The 19,668-nt window shown below is 39.4% G+C and overlaps 1 protein-coding gene across 1 annotated transcript; it reads right to left on the reverse strand.

Moving 5' to 3' along the window:
* Positions 1 to 246: 246 nt before the first annotated feature.
* On the reverse strand, positions 247 to 18,061 carry LOC138395702 (pantetheinase-like). Its single transcript, XM_069488564.1, has 7 exons — positions 17,618 to 18,061; positions 16,186 to 16,316; positions 9,160 to 9,352; positions 8,197 to 8,488; positions 7,373 to 7,734; positions 3,876 to 4,046; positions 247 to 1,943 (listed from the first exon to the last, which is right to left on the reverse strand). Exons 1-7 carry the CDS (start codon positions 17,909 to 17,911, stop codon positions 1,812 to 1,814), a joined length of 1,575 nt encoding a protein of 524 aa, XP_069344665.1. The 5' UTR covers positions 17,912 to 18,061; the 3' UTR covers positions 247 to 1,811.
* Positions 18,062 to 19,668: the final 1,607 nt, after the last annotated feature.

Consider the following 19,668-nt stretch of genomic DNA (forward strand, 5'->3'; position numbering starts at 1 on the left):
CTCCAGGATGTTAGGGTGAGGGGGCCGTGGAATCCTGCAGGGGCATTTTTGTATTTTACAATTGTTTGATTTTTTTTTCTTTCTTTTTTGCAATCTTGAATATTTTGCAAGATCAAGGCTTCACGGCAAGTGGGAGCACCCTTCCCCTACAGCCAGCAGACGCAGGCACTTGGAACCCTCGCCGAGGACTTACTGTTCTTGGAAACTGAAAGTTCTGTGCTGTTGTTTTTCTTTTTTAAATTTTATACAGATGTATTTATAGAGAAATTCCAGGCTCTTTATAAACAACCAACTCTCAAGGGAACTAATAGAGTGAGAACTCACTCATTGCCACTCACTACCATGGGGAGGGCACCAAGCCATTCACGAGGGGTCTGCCCCCCATGACCCAAACCCCTCCCAGTTAATGTCACCCAAAAGCACAAGATTATTTTATTCAAATATTTTTTGGATGATGTGGTATTTTTTAGGAAAAACATCCGTCATGAAGGTGTTTGTTTCAAAATGACATCTTGCTGGCGTGAATCCCTGCTCCAGGACCCTGCTGTCCTGTGTAGAAGGGCACATTTTGTGTAGTGTGAGGTTGATTTGAGTGCTATGTGACAGTCTATCGTTGGAGAGATGTTTCAACTTAAAAGATGTTCTTTGTTTCACTAAGCTATATAACGTCAAGAGATTCTGCTATTACTGAAAAAAAAACATTTAATGCTAGATTAAATACATAATTGCTTAAAATGGCACTTTCTGGTTTCCTAATTCTAGAGGTATTCAATGTTCTGATGGTTTCACCATAAATCCATCAACAATCCCTCTCTTAGACCCTCTATTGGAATCTTGGGGACCCAGAGCACCTGAGTACTCTTAGGAGGTAAGAATTTTGTCTCAAGAGTCAGATTTTGGTGGAAAGTGGTGGTGGGGAGAGGGGAGCAGAAATTGGTCTTTGTATTAGTTTGCTGGGGCTGCCTGTAACAAAGTTCCACAGACTGGGTGATGTCAACACAGAACTTACTTTCTCATGATTCTGGTGGCCGGAAGTCCAAGATGAAGGTGTCATCAGCATTGGTTTCTTCTAAGGGCCTCTCTCCTTGGCTTATAAATAGTTGTCCTTCCTCTGCATCTTCATAATGGTCTCCCTTGTGCGTGTCTGTATTCCAATCTCCGCTTGGTATAAAAACACCAGTCATATTGGATTAGGGTCCACCCTGATGACCTTATTTTACCTCTTTAAAGACCCTGTCTCCAAACACAGTCACATTCTGAGGTACTGGCAGTTAGGGCTCCAACATATGAATGGCAGGGGACATTCTTCAGCCCATAAGAGAATGGAAATGTATTATTTATGTAAATAATTAACAGAGCAAACAAATAAAATCGCTGGAAATTTTAAGCAGAACTGAATAAGAGATATGTGTTATAATAAAGTGGTAATAGATTTAGACTTCTAATAAGTATATTTGATGGTAGTTTTGACATGCTTTTTTTAACTGTAATTTTTATTTCTTCTGCATAAAACATTTTTGATACTCATTTGATAGAAACAGCCTAATACCAAGAAAGATCAATGCTCAAATACAGTTTGTTAAGTCTACCTTAATAGATATTATATAAAGCTTTTATTATCTGATGTGTGTGTTTTTGTAAATAAAAAGAAATTAGTAATTCACATATACCAGAGAACACTATTTCCAGAAGCCAAGCCAATTTTTCTTTCTTCATCCATCATTTTTTAAATTATCTCAAATAAAAGAGAGAAAATATAGTCTATCAACTTAATGAGTGTACAATACATATTATAACCGCTAGCATTATTCTTAGTGTTGTGCTGTGAAGTCTGATGAAGCGTCTGATACTCCGTCCTTCTCATACAACCTCCCAAACAGAGTCACTGTTAAGACCGGTCCAGATGTTGGCTTCAGGCTAAACAAGCGTCCATCACTCGACACCTAATTAAAACACAGAAAAGTAGACAAGGTCTATCTTTAAGTTATACAATCCCACAACACACTTTAAACATTCAGTATAATTGGCTGAAGAAACAATAAAAAATACTGGACAAATTCTGTTCTATCAGAAATATTTGAAATGTTGCAGAGTACAAGAAAAATTCAGGCTATGCAACTGGCATGGATGCGTTTACATAAAAATTTAAACACCTGTCATCAATATCTCATCATTTACTTAACTGAGGAAGCATCCCGTGAGTTAATAAACACAAACCAACAGATTTGGTGGTATGTAAGAGAGAAATCTAGTCCTCTCAGACAAGATAAAGATTTTCTCAAACGGTCAGAAGTGATTGACTAAGGGGGGTTAGAGCTGAGCAACTGTCATCCCTTGTCCCTCGCTCACCATGGCCCCCTCACTGTCCCACCATCCTCCCTCACCCCAGCAGCGGTTTCTACCAGGAAAAGGGAGTGACCGTGGAACCTGCAGGAAAAATCGGTGGGAGAAAGTGGCTGGGCAGAGCACATGTGCAGGAAGGGTTAGTTTCTGGACTTTAAAAAGCTTTTGCTTCTTTGCCAACACTGGCCACTGTCAAATTCTCTCTCCTTCAGCTTTTCCTTCTTTCCTTTTGTCCTACACAATGAGAGGATTTTTTTTCAACTTCCTGAGCCCATACTGCCCCGTGATCCTGCAGGGCTCTGGTGGGATTGGTTCTGAAACTATTCCTGTTCAATCTTCTTTCTACTTGGCAGACCTTCAACAGCCCAGCCTCCTCCCTACAATCCCCCAAATAAGATATTTTTTTAATTCTCAAGGACATACTAATTATTATTTTGGGCTCAGTGGCTTACACCGTAATCCTAGCACTCTGGGAGGCCGAGTTAGGAGGATTGCTTGAGGCCAGGACTTTGAGACCAGCCTGAGCAAGAGCAAGACCTCGTCTCTACAAAAAATAGAAAATTAGCCAGGCATGGTGGCACGTGCCTGTAGTCCCACTTACTTGGGAGGCTGACAGGAGTGACAGGGCAGCCTTACAAAATTAACAAGAAAATATCTAATCCTGAAATTTCCTAGTAACAGTTAAAGATCAATCCTATGAATTCTTTCACTAATAGGCAGCCCCATAGGAGTTCTGTCTTGCACAACTTCTGAAAAGAGATGTAAATGTTTCTCTTTCAAAATTGCTTTTGAGAATCTGTTTTTACAGAGTTCCTGAGTGAGCAGCAGGGAAACAAGCGTTAGGCTTCAGTCATATCTCGAGGGCAGAGTCATATCTCCTGCGATAATATTGTCTCCATGGAAAGATGGGGAAGACAACTCTTGGACTTTGACATCCTGCCACCCAGAAGAAAGAAAGGAGGGGATGCAGCAGTTTCTCACAGCCACTTCTGTTATCAACTGACAGCAATCACTATTTCTTTCCTTTCTCGTTGTCCCCATAAAATCAACAAGCCACTTGGCCTCAGCACTGGCACCCCACTTCTCTTTCTTTGGGATGCTACACCGTCTCCCTGCTCTCCCTCTCTTTCCTTCTCTCTCACTCTCTCTCCTTCTAAGAAGGTGAGCTTTTTTTCTACATATATATCTCCTAATCTCTGGGTGAGAAATCTTTCTCCCCTGCACCTCGAGCACCCACTAAGCTGTCCACCCTAACAAGGAGGATTGCTTGAGCCCAGGAGTTTGAGGTCGCAGTGAGCTATGATGACGCCATTGTACACTAGCCAGTGACAGAGACTCTGTCTCAAAAAAAAAAAAAAAAAATGAGTTTCCAGACAAGAAATTCAGCCTGCTCAGTGACCTTCCTGATCCCCAAGGATAAATCTTACTCTTTCCAAATGGAAAGTTTTATATTTGTACTTGGGTAAGTTTTGATATTAAAAAGTGATTCCTCTAACATAAAATTAATTGTGATATCAAGCAAAGATTCTTACCTGAAATTCTCCAGGTGCAAGCTGAATGTCACTCAACAACACCTCAGGGAAGACATACTGGGTTCCAAAAGTGCCACTGAGGGAGAACATTTCAAACCTGGTAGAAGCCTTTTCAGTTGAGTCACCACAAGTGTTTAAGTCAGTCGTTTTACACTTCACCAGAGTACAAATCTAGGGAAGTAATGCAGACCAACAAGTCACAAGGAAGTCATGCTGGATCTGCTAAGTAAAGTGATTTAATCATTTCATAATATATACATACAGCAAAACATCAGATCGCACACTGTAAATATATATAATTTTTATTTGTTAAGAACACCCAAATAAACCTGGGAGAAAATTTTAAAAATAAAATAAAATAATTTATTAAATAAAATACTAGATGCTCTCAAAAAAAAAAAAAAAATCCTAAGACAGTCAATTAAAATATTCTCCTGACCTACAAAAATGCCTATGCCCCTTTGTTTGGTAAAACAATATTACTTCCTCGTTAGATTCATCCACTTTCTTGCTGAATAGTAAATGTAACTAGTAATAAAAATAAAGACCCCAGTGTTTCCTGCAATTCCCTGTGAAACAGATTAACCACATAAGGAGACAATCCATCAGATCCTTGGCCTACAGCCATGAACAACTATACCGTCAGTATTTCTCAAGGGAGCAATGCTTTTAGTTATCAGAAGTATTCAATTTTTTTAAAGGTTTGATTTATATAGGGATGTGATCTCTATTTTATTGCTTATTTCACCCAATGAAAGAACGTTAGAGTTGTAATGAACCCTAAAGTTCACCTAGAGACAACCACTGTGATCTGGAAAGTCATGTCCTTTATATCTGAACAAAGACTGAAATGGTTCTCCGTGAAGTTTTCTTCCACTATACTACATAGCTATTTGAATATAACATCTAAGTATATGACTCATCTCACCATGTAGATGGAAAATTCCCATACGGAGCTCCATATTCATTTAACTCCATGCCTGTAATCCTAGCACTCTAGGAGGCCGAGGCAGGAGGATCGTTTGAGGTCAGGAGTTTGAGGTTGCAGTGAGCTATGATGGTGCCACTGCACTCTACCCCTGGCGACAGAGAGAAGCTCTGTCTCAAAAAAGAAAAAAAAACTTTTTCCTTTTTATGTCCCTCCCCCCAAAATGGTCCTTTTTAAACACTTCTTTTAAGCCTTCCCCTTTGAGAATTGCACACGGAAGCTGAGTGGAGATTGCCTCAACCTATCTCATTCTCCTTTTTATCTTCCACTGTGACTCTTCTTTCAAAACTCTGCCTTGCTCTTACAACCCTTACTGTTTGTCCAGCAGGTCGGTCACAGACCCACAGCCCTTTATACCAGCCTTTCAAACCCTGGCCAAGAAGGGGAGACGGGTTTAATGGGGTGAGCAAAAATATGCGTAGATCTGTTCTTTTCTACTTATTCTCATTATAATCTATGTTCTCGTCTCCCTTTTCAGATCTCTTGTTACTTGACTACTAACCATCTCGCTCTTTCTACAGCCACCAACTCTGCTTTTCATGTGTGAAACTTCTAGGGAAGTTCCAGACAGTGGGCCTGAGGGAGCTCAGAAAATTTCACCCCAAAATATGACTCCTTTTTATAAAAAGTATTTTGAATTAAAGGCCCTTAGAGATCCACAGGCCCTGGGAAGGGGCTTTCCCTCTATCTGCATAATCAGATGGACCCATCAAAAGAAAAATGGACTTCCCTTTCCTTCCCTGTTATCTCACTATATTGCAGGAAAGAAAATCAAGAATGCAACCAGACCTGGCCCAAATCATTTTAAATATAATACCTGTCTCTCAAGGTTAATTTAATTTGCAAAGAGAATCATGTATAAGTCAATCTGTTTTCCTCATCCATTCATCCTCCCTAGCAACAATTTATTGCCCCTAAACAGAATTACCTATATTCCTCATCTCCCCCACCCCTCTAAAAGGAGTGTATAAAAATATCTGGATCCCACTAGGCACTGGGTAATCACTCTGTGATTTTCCCCATGCATATGGTAAATAAACCTCTTTCTCTTATTAATTGGCCTTAATTGTATGTTGATCTTTCAGCGAACTTCAGGGGGAAAGGGAAAGCTTTCCCTCACCCCCACAGCCCTAATTGTGCATGGTACTTTTCCTTGCAGTGTTTGTCACAACTAAAATTAAATAATAATTTCCTTTCTTTCTGTTCAATGTCCATCTCTCCACTAAACTTAAGCTCTATGAAGGCTGATCTGTCTTGCTCATCTTAATATTCCCAGGTTTTAGCAAATGCCTGAACATAGCAAGCATAAATATTTGTTGCATGAAAGTGAATACACATGTTATGGATGAAAATAATCAGAGATTTAACGAGGCTGAGGGATTGGCCCAAGGCCAGGTGGCTACTACGTGGTGAAGCAGGGATTCACACAGAATTTTCTGACTCCAGAATCCATATTCTCAACATGTTACCTCAAGCCCCTGCATTTGGTTTTGTTTTTCAGCAGAGTTTTTATCTCTAATTCCTTACGCTGTTGGGAAATAGGTTTCTCCATTCTGAAAGACTTAGAGACTGATGATTTGGATAACTTTCACCTCGACAGGAGGCTAGGAGAGGAGAAAGGGCGCAGCACGTAAAAGAGGTACCTAATCCATCTGGGGAGGTGGGAGTGGTCTTGCAGGAAGTGTCAGGGCAGCCTTCTTGGTGGAGATAAATCCTGGATAGTGCTCCAAAAGCTGAGTAGATGGGGTTAACCATGGATAAAGGAAGCAACATGTGCAAATACACATAGGCTGTGCAGATGCCAGCAAACTGGAGGAGGGAAAATGTCTCAACATGACAGAGTGATATAATCAGAAATGGGATTTCTCTGTGATTTTTCTAATTATAGTGTAGGGAATGAACTGGATGGAGCTGAGAGTGTCAACAGAAAGCCCTGTAGGAAGGTACTGCAATAATCTGGGTAAGATAGGATGGGGGCCAGACCAAGGAAGGAAAGAGCACAATGAAAGGAACACGGAGGCCACTGTGGGCTGTGAGAGATGTGAATCTTGGCAGCAATACACCATTCTACTGAACAATCTCAGAGGTCAACTCCATCTGTCTCCAGTACATACTTAGTGTCAAGCTCTTTATAGAGCAAGATAGGCATTACTGAACATAGAGGGAAAATAGCAAAATTTGTTCAGGCAGGAGATATCATAGGTATTCGATTATCCATTAAAATTAACCTTAATTTGAATAATTTTTAATATTTGTACTGCAAATAAAATTTCCCCTTTTTCCAAGCAGCTTAAAATTGGACTGAAATCTAGGACTTCAAGATTTAGCAAATAAAAATACAGGCTACCCAGTTAAAATTTGAATTTCAAATAAACAGCAAAATTTTTAGTATACATATATTCCAAAAAGTAGGACATACTTACATGAAAAAATCTTTCATTGTTTATCTGAAATTCAAATTCAACTGAGTGCATTTTATCTAGTAACTCTTTTGACACCAAAACATTACCTGTAGATAGTAGCGTCCTTCCACGGTGTGCAGTCCATCAAATGCCCCTAGGGCATAAACTTCACCTGATCTCTTCTCTGACATCGTGTAGCTTAGATGACAACAGAGATCTTTGTGACATACTGTGTAATTCCCCATGACTCCTTTGAGCTCCACAAAGGTGTATTCATCAAAAAAGATAGTGCTCCTAAATTCCTGGTTTCCAGTCGAGAATGCTTTCACACTGCTGGCATAAGATGTCCAGTTTACCACTACAGGGCGGTGTGGGTGGGAATCCAGTTGTGAGAGGAGGAGTTTTCCCTCCTTTGTCTTCATATCATAATGAAATGCTCTTGCAGAATTGGGTGCATAGATGCCACTTCCTGGAGGTGATAAGTTGAAAATGCCATTTGAAATAAGAAAGTGAAAAGGGATTTCATAGTTGTTATTGTGATTTTAAATTCATTAACATTTTACTCTCTCTAGGCTAAATACTTTATTAATTTCAAAAATATGCTGATAAAGACAGAGAGGTGAGAGGAAATACAATAAAGTATGACATCAAGATGCCAAGAAGGGACAGCTTTATGTAAGAATTTGTAAATTTGGGGCAGGGGGGAAAGTACATTCAAGTTGAATAAAACTAAATCTACAGAACAATTTAGACTGAATTTGATTTTACAGCATGTCACCAGCTAGATGTTCAGAAATTAACGCCAGAAGACATTGTATTAAGGAGTATGTGTCAGCTAGAAAAACATGATTTCTTTTTCTTTTTCTTTTTTTTTTTTTTTTTTGATTTTCTGATTACATGATGCCTGTAAATATTAAAGGTCACACGTTACCTGTCATCTTCTTTGAGGGGTAATGTATATTAGACGCAAGGAAATTGACCCCCATGCCCAGAGCCCACGCTGAGTGGAATTCAATAGCTGACAAATGTGGCAAAACGTTCATCCAAGCTGTTGGGAAGAGTATGGTGTCCACGTGGAAGTCTTTCACCAGGGTAACAGCAGGATCATGGAAGAGTATATCAAAGCATGTGAAAATGCCAAACCTTCCAAAGGTGGTGTTGAAAGTCACAACCTCAGGCTCCTTGGGAGCATTGAATTGATCTTCACCCATGAAAAGATTTTGCTGCAATAAACAGAAGGGGAAAAAATTATTTTAGGAAGTTGACTTGGACATTACTGTGTCCGAAAAAGGGCAAGCTCATATCTGTTGAATAGTGCCAAACTCATCTGTGACCACTGTCTTCACAGGAAAAAGTTTGCTTTAGAGAATCAGAGGCCCCTCCAGCTAAATGGAGCCTTTGGTTCAATCTCTGAATGATTGATATGTACATCGGTATCCTTATCTATAAAGACCCTCTTGAATCTTACAAGACACTGGAGTATAGTATGCCTATTCTATTTGCCAAGTACACTTAACTATTTCCTGTGGGCAAAGAACTTTGTTTGCTTCTTTCTCTGTAAGACCAAGTCTATCTGGCAAGTTTCTTGCCTTGACCCCTTGCCAGGGTATGTCTTTAAAAGGACAAAGTCCAAAAGGCAAAATTGTGTTTTAATGCAGGTAGCTCCTTCTGACACTCAAACACTTCCAACAACATACTCCTGTGTTCTTAAATGCACAGGGAATTCCTTGAGCCTCTTTATAGGACCTTTCTACACCTAATCATTAGTTTCTATGCTTTGCCTCTACTCTACTTCTAAAATATTATTCTTATTATCAATACCAATTTTTTTCCTTCTTGCCCATTTTATTTCATTAAGCATACACCAACTGAATTATTTACAAATTAATTTTACCTTATGGTAGCGTGCCACCAGCCTACCCTGAGAATCAAACACAACATCAGTGTTGTATTGGTAACGGCCATCAGGGGGACACTGAGGGTCACTGGCGTTGCATGGCTTCTTGTCCCCAATATTCGCCACAACATAGATAGAGTTGTCCTTGGCCAGGCAGCTGAGTCGTTCTTGTACTGGGGTGTGGCCAAATCTGGTATATGTTCATTGGAAGAGGAAAAATTTTAAAACATCAAAGTTAACAGATTTCTGAATGATAGTTGCCTCAATATATTATTTGATATACACAAAAGTAAATTCTAAATAATAGTAGATTGAAGAGAAGGATTAAGACAAGAAGGGAGTTTAGAGGAAGCCCATATTTGTGGGAATTTGGTTGTAGGAAGCTAGGATAAGACTCTAGGCCATGTATTTGTTTCTTCATAGCATTTATCATAATCTATCATCGTATTTTCACTTATGTGTACATCTTATAATGTTTGCAGCATCCTGTAGATATTATCATGCAAAGACCTACATATCCTGTTCACTGAACCCATACGTGACAGAAAAGAGGTGAGTGAACAAAAACTTGAAGGTAGGAGGATCCTGGGAAGATTGCAGAATAGGAAGCACCAAGAGTTTGTCTCCCCACTGAGGCAACAGTTGCACTGGCAGAATCTGTCTGATGTAACATTTTGAGAGTTCCAGAATCTATTCAAACCCTTGCAACTTCCAGGGAAAGGCTTGGAAGGAGAACTGCAGTTAATTTCAGGCAATTTCAGCTCTTAGCTCAGCAGTGGCTACCCATCTCCCATTCCCTGGTCTTGTGATGAGCAGCCATGCATGTGTTCCTGGAGTAGGTTGCAAGCATCTTGTGGGAGCGTGGTGGGCAATAAAAACACTGTCTTCCTATCCCAAGAATGGAAAAATAAGTACCACATGTACTTATCATCAAATTGGTTTCACCGATCAACACCTAAGTGCACATATAGGAATAACATTAATCAGGTGTCGGGCAGATGGGAGGGAGGAGAAGGGGATGTGTATAAACATACATAATGAGTGTGATGAGCACTGTCTGGGGGAGGGACACACTTGAAGCTCTGACTCAGGAGGGGGAGGAGGGGGCAAGGGCAATATATGCAACCTAAACATCTGTACGCCCATAATATGCTGAAATAAAAAAGAAATATGTCTCATCCAAAAAAAAAAAAAAGAACGCTGTCTTCCAGTATCAGAGATCTATGTTCTGATCACTGATTATTGCTTCTGATCATAGAGGTGCAAACACACAGGCAGGCAGCCATTGTTGCACACACATACACACATACACACACCATTGTTGCAAACCCTCCCTCTGTGTGAAGTGAATTCCAGGAGATTTAAAGGGCCAGTGCCTTCTTCTTTTCCCTGATTTTTTTTTTCTTTTTCCCCTATGGGGAGCCAGGCTTTTAAGGACAAAGATATACAAAAACAATCAAATACACAGGGGAATTTAGAAAGTCACTACACATGCCCGGGGAAAAGTGAAGTCCAGAAAAGAGCTGAGAAGATCTTAAGTTTATACTTCAAGCTGATACCCAACATAGGAACATCCTACAGCAATCAAAAAAAGGAAAGCAAACAAACAAACATAGCAAACCCTGGAAGAGGGGAATCTGATTTCCAGAGTTACTACATGAAAAGATTCAAATATCCAGTTATCAACAACAAAAAAATCACAGATTATACAAAGAAACAAGAAAATATGGCCCACTTAAAGGAAAAAGATAAACCAACAGAAACCATCCCTGAGGAAGACCAGATGGCAAACCTAGTAGACATAGGCTTTAAAACAACAGTTTTAAAGATGCTCAAGAAAATAAAAGAAGATGCAGACAAAGTCAAGAAAACAGTGAACATACAAGGTGGAAATATCAATAAAGAGATAGAAAATCTAAAAGAAACCAAAAGGAAATTCTGGATCTAAACATTACAATAACCAAAATGAAAATTTCACTGGAAGAATTTAAAGACAGATTTGAGCAGGCAGAATAAAGAGTCAGTGAACTTGAAGACAGGACAGTTAAAATTATAGAGTCTGGGGAACAATTAGAAAAAATATTGAAGGAAAGTGAACAGAGCCTTAGGGACCTATGAGACACCATCAGATAGACCAATGCACATATTGTGGGAGTCTCAGAAGGAGAAGAGCAGTTATTTGAAGAAATAATGGCTGATAACTTCCCAAATTTGAAGAAGGACATGAATGAATATAAAGATCTAAGAGGCTCAACAAACTCCAATAGAATGAACTCAAAAAGACCCACACCAAGACACATTATAATCAAACTGTAGAAAGCCAAAGACAAAAATGAGAACCTTGAAATCAGTAAGAGAGAAGTGACTCGTAACATACAGGGCTGTCCAATGATATTATCAGCAGATTTCTTATCAGAAACTTTGTAAACCAGAAAGTATTAGGCTGATATATTTAAAGTGTTGGAGGAAAAACAACTCTCAACCAAGAATCTCATATCCAGCAGAATTGTCTTTCATAAGTGGGGGCAAAATTAAGACATTTCCAAATTTTTTAAAACACTGAGATAATTTGTTACCAGTATACCAGCAAGAGCAAGAATGCTCATGGGAGTATTACAGGATGAATGAAAGGACACTAGACAGTAACTCAAATCTGTATGAAGAAATAAACATCACTACAAAGGTAAATAAATGAGCAAATATAAAAGCTAGTATTATTGTAACTTCAGTTTGTGACCTCATTTTTTGTTTTCTACATGATTTAAGAGACAAATACATTTTTAAAAATTATTAATTTAAAAGCTAGTATTATTGTAGCTTTGGCTTATATTCATCATTTTGTTTCCTAGATAATTTAAGAGACTAATGCATAAAAAAAAATTAGTCTGTGTCTTGAGGCACACAGTGTATAAAAATGTAAATTTTTGACATCAATAACTGAAAGAGCCTGGGAACAGAGATGTACAGGAACATAGTTTTTTCTATGTTATTGAAATTAAACTGGTAAAAATTTAAAGAAGAGTGTTATAACCTTAGAATGTTAAATGTAATCCCCATAGTAACCAAAAAAAAAAACAAAAACTATAGAATATACACTGAAAGAAATGAGAGGGGAATTAAAATATTTCACTCCAAAAAAATCAACTAACTAAAAAAGAAGACAGTAATGCAGAAAATGAGAGACAAAAAGGTATAAGGTATATAGAAAATGAATAGCAAAATAACAGAACTAAGTCCCTCCTTATCAGTAATTACTATAAATGTAAATGGATGAAACTCTCCAATCAAAAGAGAGAGACTGGCAGAATAGATTTAAAAAAAATATAATACAACTATGTGCTGTCTGTAAGAGACCCCCTTTAGATCCAAAGACACAAAGAGGTTAAACATGAAAAAATGGATAAAGATGTTCTATACAAATTGTAATCAAAAGAGAGCAAGGGTGGCTATGCTAATTTCAGACAAAATAGACTTTATTTTTTTTTTATTTTTATTTTTTTTTTTTGGAGACAGAGTCTCGCTTTGTTGCCCAGGCTAGAGTGAGTGCCGTGGCGTCAGCCTAGCTCACAGCAACCTCAAACTCCTGGACTTAAGCGATCCTACTGCCTCAGCCTCCCGAGTAGCTGGGACTACAGGCATGCGCCACCATGCCCGGCTAATTTTTTGTATATATATATATTTTAGTTGTCCATATAATTTCTTTTTATTTTTAGTAGAGACGGGGTCTCGCTCTTGCTCAGGCTGGTCTTGAACTCCTGACCTTGAGCGATCCACCCGCCTCGGCCTCCCAGAGTGCTAGGATTACAGGCGTGAGCCACCACGCCCGGCCAAAATAGACTTTAAATCAAAAAAGGTTATAGGAGACGAGGACATTAGATATTAATATTAACATCCAGAATACATGAAGAACTCCTAAACCTCAACAACAACAACAATAAAAAACAACATAATTCAAAATTGGCAAAAGACACAAATAGGTATTTCTCCCAAGAATATATATTATACAAATGGACAATAAGCACATGAAAAAGGGCTCAACATTACTAATCATTAGAGGTGACTCAGAGTGAGCTCCTAGATAGCTTCAGGATGGGGGCTGGTCACCAGAAATACCAACCACATGATTATATGTTGGGACTTTCAGCCAACAGACCTCTGGGAAGAAGAGATGGGGGGCAGTGATTGAGTTTAATCACATGGCCAACACTTAATCAATCAAGCCTACATAATGAATCCTTAATAAAAACCCTGGACACTGAGGCTCTTGGAGAGCTTCCTGGTTGGTGAACACATTAATGTGCTGAGGGTGATGAGCCCTGATTTCATAGGAGAAAAACATGAAAGCTCTGTGCTCCCTCCCAGATTCTTGTCCTATGTGTCTTTTCAGTTGGCTGTTCCTGAGTTGTATTCTTTATAATAAAACTACAATTGTTAAGTACAAAAAATAAAAATAAAATAAATGCTTTTTCATCAGGCTAGCTAATTGGGCAAGTTTGTGGGGTATTTTTTTTTCCCCACCTTTTAAATCTGCAAGCCAAATCACCTTGATCATAGGTGCAGACATTCACTGTAGCAAAGCATGCCTCTTGTACAAGGATACCTACACACTAACATGGTGGAGTACCTAGTGCATAAGAAGTAGTCAACAAAAAAAATGTTGGATAAGTAAAGTCACCTTTACGCTATTAGACATAGTTTGTCTCTCAAGAAATATGCAAGCTTTCTTCTATGAGGCAACAGACACTTCCGAAATTATTCTCTTAGCCTCCCAGAAACTCTCAGAACTTTACTTCAGCTCCTGACCATAATGCCTGGTAATAATTATTTCCTCTAGTCATATGTCTTGTAGTTAGTTTCTATAACTAAACTATCCTATTTTAATTATATTAGATATAATAAGAAACCTAAAATCTTTCTGGAACTGTGGGACCTATAAATGATAAATAAATAAATAAATAAATAATAAATAAAGGAAAAAAGAGACATGCTGAGCTCCTGTTCCTGTCATACTTAGGCTAAGGGTGATGTAAGCTCAAAAAGGTTGGTGACTGTGAGAAGAGGAACCAGTTGACTCTGTGGATATTTCAAACGTACTCAACAAGACACGATATCTGATTCTATGTGAGAAGTAAAGGAGCTTGGCTCCTCTCTTTCTCTCACATCCTACATCCAATATTTCAGCAAAACCTGTCAATGCTACCTTCAAACTTTATTCAGAATCTGGCCATTTCTCAATACTCAAACTTCTACCATATTGGTTTAAGACACCATCATCTCTCTACTAGATTATTGCAATGACTTTTTAACTGCCTTCTGCTTCTTTGTTGACCTACCCCTGGAATCTATTCTCTACATACTCCAAAGAGTGAACTTAAGTCAGAACATGTCACATGGCTGCTCAGAACTCTCCAAGGGCTACCTTCTCATTCAAGTAACAAAGTCACTATTATGGCCTGCAAAGCCTTATGTAATCAGTGCCTCCTACCTATCTGCCTCCATCTCCTACTTTTCCCTCCCTCCCTCACACCACTTCAACCACACTAAGCTTTTGCTGTCTGGATAGAATAGATATGTACTCTGCCCACAGAGGATCTTAGAATTTAGAATTCTCTTGGCCTCAAATGGTCTTTTCTCAGATATTCATAAGATCTATTCCCTCACTCCTTTCAGGTCTTTGCAGAAGGGTCTCTGTGAAACCCTCTGATATCCTATTAAAAATTCAGCCCCACACTTGCCACCCTGTTCACCTTTCCTGCTTTATTTTTCTTCATAACATTCCATCTCATATCATAGATAGTAGATAGATGATAAATACCTAAAGATAGATAGCTAGATAATTGTCCTTTTTTAAAAAAATTTACTATCTTCTCACACTAGAATATAAATTCCAGGAGGACAGGGATTTTTCACTTGTTGTATTCACCTCATTGCCCAGAACAGTGCCTGGACATAATAGGTGCTCAAAAAGTTTGTCGAATGTATGAATAAATGCAAGAAATGGAGATGTCATTAGTTGATGGAAAACATGGAGGAGCAACCAGGCTCCTTGAAATGGAACAGATGGGACATTCTTGCAGGGATAGTCAGGAGGCCCTTGGAAATCTGGTTCTAGGGAAAGTCCATTCAGAAACAAATCAATTCAATTCATAATGGAAAATGATAATATGCCTTTTAGAAACTGAAGCTCTGGCATGGGAGATGATTAAATAAGAAATAATTATGATACAATGAAATGAGAATAAGGTTAATGATTAAGGTAAATAATACTGAACTTTGTCAAAATCAAAGTGTCTCTACATGCAGTTACAGTAGTTAGTTTGTGTGGTTTTGAAAGCAGTTCCACAAGAGGAATTCCTAAAACAATGTTAGCCATGTGCATTCAGAAAGAAGTTTGTTAACTAATATGATTCTCTTAGGTGTGTAAGATATTTGTTTCCTTACATTAACATTAATGGTTCTACTTTCAGCACACTTCATATCTCTTTAGGCCAGATTTAAACCACTTAACAGTTCTGATGTATCACCTCTTAGGTTAACAATCAGCTTAAGCTTTAAGGATTTTACGTTAATTTCATCAGCTATCTTATCAATGAGGAAAGAAAATTATTAATTCTAAACTGACACGTAGCTCTATTTTGCCATTCACTCACACAGTTTCCAAATTACAGACCCACACAGGGAAGTGTTTTTCTGTTCATTGCCAGGGAGTCAGAGACTAGCGTTTCGGTCTTATTTTCCCACTAACTACCTCTGTCACCCTAAGCAAGTTATGTTGTCTTCTCTCTAGCCTCATTCCCTCAATGGAAAGATATTCAAATTGAATGTGATGATTTCTAAGCCACCATCCAGCACCAATTTCTGTGAGTTCATAATTCATATTCACTTTCCTAACAAATATATCCATAGATGAAAAATAAACTATATTGAAACATAATGGATCCATGCAATAATCGTCAACAAAGTTTTCGCAGGCAAAACGAGGTGATGTTTACTATTGGGATTTTTCACAATCTGCTTCTTTACCTGTTAGGATTATTACAGGGGATCCAGTTTACTTGAGGGTGTGGGATATCCTCCAAGTAGGGGTAGAGAGAGTCCCTGCTGAAGTTCCAGCCATAAATACCATCTTCTGGAGTCACTATAATATGTGCACCCTGTCAAAAATGAAGCTTAATTAAAATATTCCTCAAATAGGCAGTCAAAGAGGGAGGTTGCAAGAGGAACTTGAGGAACCAAGTTGCTAACAACCATTTGGGCTTTTCCCTCTCTTTCACTTTATTCCTTTGTTTTCTATATTTTTATAATATATTTACTTCTCCTAAGCACTTTAATTTTCTAATCCTGCCATCATCATTTCCACATAACTTTTTCATCCTTTCATAGACGTTAACAGTTTTCCAGGCCACTCACAGCTCTCCCTCCCGTTGCTATTGTTAACTAAATATAAACCCAGCTGTTTCTGAACTCAACCCCCTCCCTGAACTTTGGTGGATGGTTGTGCAAGACGGTATCAGGATTGATTTATAACTCAAAGTCTCTGTTTACTTCCTCCTCTGCCCCAGCCTTCCTCTGCACCATACCCTGCAAACACGATTCCTGTTCCTTGTAAAAAGAGGGGTCGCACACTGTGTACCTGAACTGTGCTAAGCCTACAGGTGCTGCCTGAGCTAACCTGGGCACCTTCTGATTGGAAAGTCACCTTGAAAGCTGCTGTGGACTTCAAGGAAATAGTTGAACTAATTATGAGAAAGAACATCAGAACTCCTGATAACCTTTTAATTTTTAATATATATAAGAAGATATATTGATAGATATATGTAATATATACATATCCATGACTTTCATCACACTTCATATAATCATGAAAACCATACATATAGTGTATGATTAGCTTTAAACTTAGCTCTTCATTCAACTCAAGGGCTTATTATACATTCACATCTATACTTTGCTTGTAATTAGAATGAAACAGAGAGAATATAATACATACTGTAAGTAATTTGCAACTTAAGTTTAATTGTTGTCAAGTTGTAAACTTACATAAAAAAAAAAAAAGTCTGCAAACTCATAAGAGCACCAGCGTCTATCAAGGCCACTAATATTCTAAGAATAACACTTGGTCCCTCATCCATTTATCATCCTCCAACCTCCATCTGTAGCAGAAAGGAACAAAGATGTTGAATTTACAGCCAGTTTCTCAAAAGTCTGCTGCTTCTTAATGAGAATGAAACCATCCTTTTCTTAACTTTGCTCGTACTGCTAGGGAGGTATAATATTATCCTTGCTCTGGTAATTTTGAGAGGAAAGTAAGATTTTAACTATAGAGCAAAGTTTCTTGGCCATCCTTATACATATGACATCCAAAAGTGTAACGGATCCTGACAGGGGCCCTGTCCCCTAGGACCTCCTCCTTTCTCACAGAATCCAACACACTGGAGACCTGGCAGACACGTACCTGCTCTGCTGCTGACGTGATCGCTCCTTCCAGAAGGTCCAGATTCCGGTTCATTAACGCCAGCGCCTCCTCACGAGACACTGGTGTGAGGGTGGTATTAGGCAATAGCACCGCATGCTCATAAACAGCTGCCATAAAAGTGTCCAGAGAGCTGGTTTTTGAGGCACAGAAAACCAAAATCGCCACATAAGCCAGCAACGGAGAAGCCATCATGCCCGAAGGCCAATGACTGCTGGAAACAGGGCAGCACGCCTGATATTTATGAAGTGAAAACAAGTGGTTCCCAGAACTCATTCCTCTAGTCAGGAATCCTGAGGCAGATTAACTTGGTGCCTCTGGCTTAGAGTGTCTTTCACAAGGCTGCAACCAAGCTGCCGGCAGGGTGAGGTATTCAAGGCTGGACTCCAGAGGATTCACTTCCAAGCTCCCTCAGGTGGCAGAGGGCGGGGCTCAGGACCTCACTGGCTGTTGCTCAGAGGCGTGAGTTCCTAGCGATGACACAGGCGTCACCACAGGGCAGCCCACGTATGGTTACAGCCCACATTATCAGAGCTAGGGCACAAGAGAACGCCCCCAAGATGGAAGACACAGTTTCTGTGTAATCTGATCTGAAAGTAATACCTCATCACTTTTGTTGTGTTCTATTCATTAAAAGCAAGTCGGTAGGTGCAGCCCACACCATGGGAAGGGATCACCCAAGGGCATAAATGAGGCTAGGATTTCAGGGACCATCTTAGGGGCTGCGTCCCACAGAGGCGACAGAGAGGGAAGTATGAAGAATGAGATCTAGCAAGCAAGAGCCAGAGAGAGGAGAGGAAAATAATATGAAATGAAAAAAAGTTTATAGATTTTGATATGGAATAAGTAAGCAAATTTTGTTTCTATCGTGGATTCAGTATCATATTTACAGAATTAGTGTTTATGATTATCCATTTTATTTTTAGGTATATTTGATTTTGAATGGTGTTTTTACAGTTCTAATTGCATATAGGCAGGTCTGATTTTTTACTTCAGGAACTATAATGAATTTATAACCCAGGGGTCGTGGTTGCCCCGTCCTCTTGAGTCACCGGTAAACACCAGCTCCCACGGACGGCCTGCTGACCCTCCGTGCCACCTGTGGACCCTCCACACCCAGGCGGGTGGGGGCACTATGAATACGTACTTCCCAAGGAGACATAATTGTTACATAACAATTTATGAAAGAAAGCTCTGAAGTAAAAGTTAAAACTGGAATGAGCTACCAAGAGGTTAAAAAATTACTTCTTTGACCTTCTTAGGTTAAAAATATTAAATAAGAATCTCCCATTAAGGTTTCTTTCCAGTACAATTTGTACAAAGCTTGGCATTCCTCTAGCCCGTCCTCACAAGAAAAAAGCTGAACAACTGAAAACAACTTTTCTTAGACGCTTGAGAGAATTAAGGTCATATTACAAACTGCTACTCCGAAAGTTGGAGAGACAGGCAAATACAGAAAATAAAAGCGTACTGGGGCTGAGTGCTCGGCTGCCAGTGCAGTATCTTAAGGATTGCTTGGATTGCAGTTGGTGAACTGCCGGAGGCTCCGTGTGGACAACCTGGAGAGTGCTGTGCTGCTCTCAAGGGAAAGCATTTCACCAGGGCCTAACCTACCTCGGGGGAGGAAAAACTACAACTCCAATCCCTCTGACCTTTGACATGGGGGAAGGGACAATCCCAGCTCTAGCAACCCCTCTCTAGTTTGTTCTGGTCCCAACTAAGGGTAGAAGAAAACACATGGAGAAGTCACAGCCAGAGGTATAGACTTACTGAAAGATTGAGACTGAATCATAGGACCCTATAACACTTCCCCTCCTCCGACATGTCACCACCACATCAATCTGGCATTTTTGGTCTACCTAGCATGTACTAGACCAGCACAAGTTTTCAGATGAAATATGGCAGTTCTTGTGGCATTGGACCTGGAACTGGGACACACAGTCTACTACAAATCCTTAGCTGGGGTCCCTGATCCCTAAGGCCACTGCATCCCTACGGCCTGCCAAGCTCCCCAAATGCAGCCCTTCTGCTCA

Source organism: Eulemur rufifrons, chromosome 15 (assembly GCF_041146395.1).
Source record: "Eulemur rufifrons isolate Redbay chromosome 15, OSU_ERuf_1, whole genome shotgun sequence".
NCBI lineage: Eukaryota > Metazoa > Chordata > Mammalia > Primates > Lemuridae > Eulemur > Eulemur rufifrons.

Excerpts from the sequence above, each read along its gene's own strand:
- LOC138395702 (XM_069488564.1), bottom strand. The coding sequence starts at position 17,911 with ATGAGTTCTGGGAACCACTTGTTTTCACTTCATAAATATCAGGCGTGC. Across the intron at positions 16,317-17,617 it reads TCACGTCAGCAGCAGAGCAG|GGTGCACATATTATAGTGAC; the intron begins GTACGTGTCTGC and ends CATTTTTGACAG. Across the intron at positions 9,353-16,185 it reads CCCTGTAATAATCCTAACAG|ATTTGGCCACACCCCAGTAC; the intron begins GTAAAGAAGCAG and ends AACATATACCAG.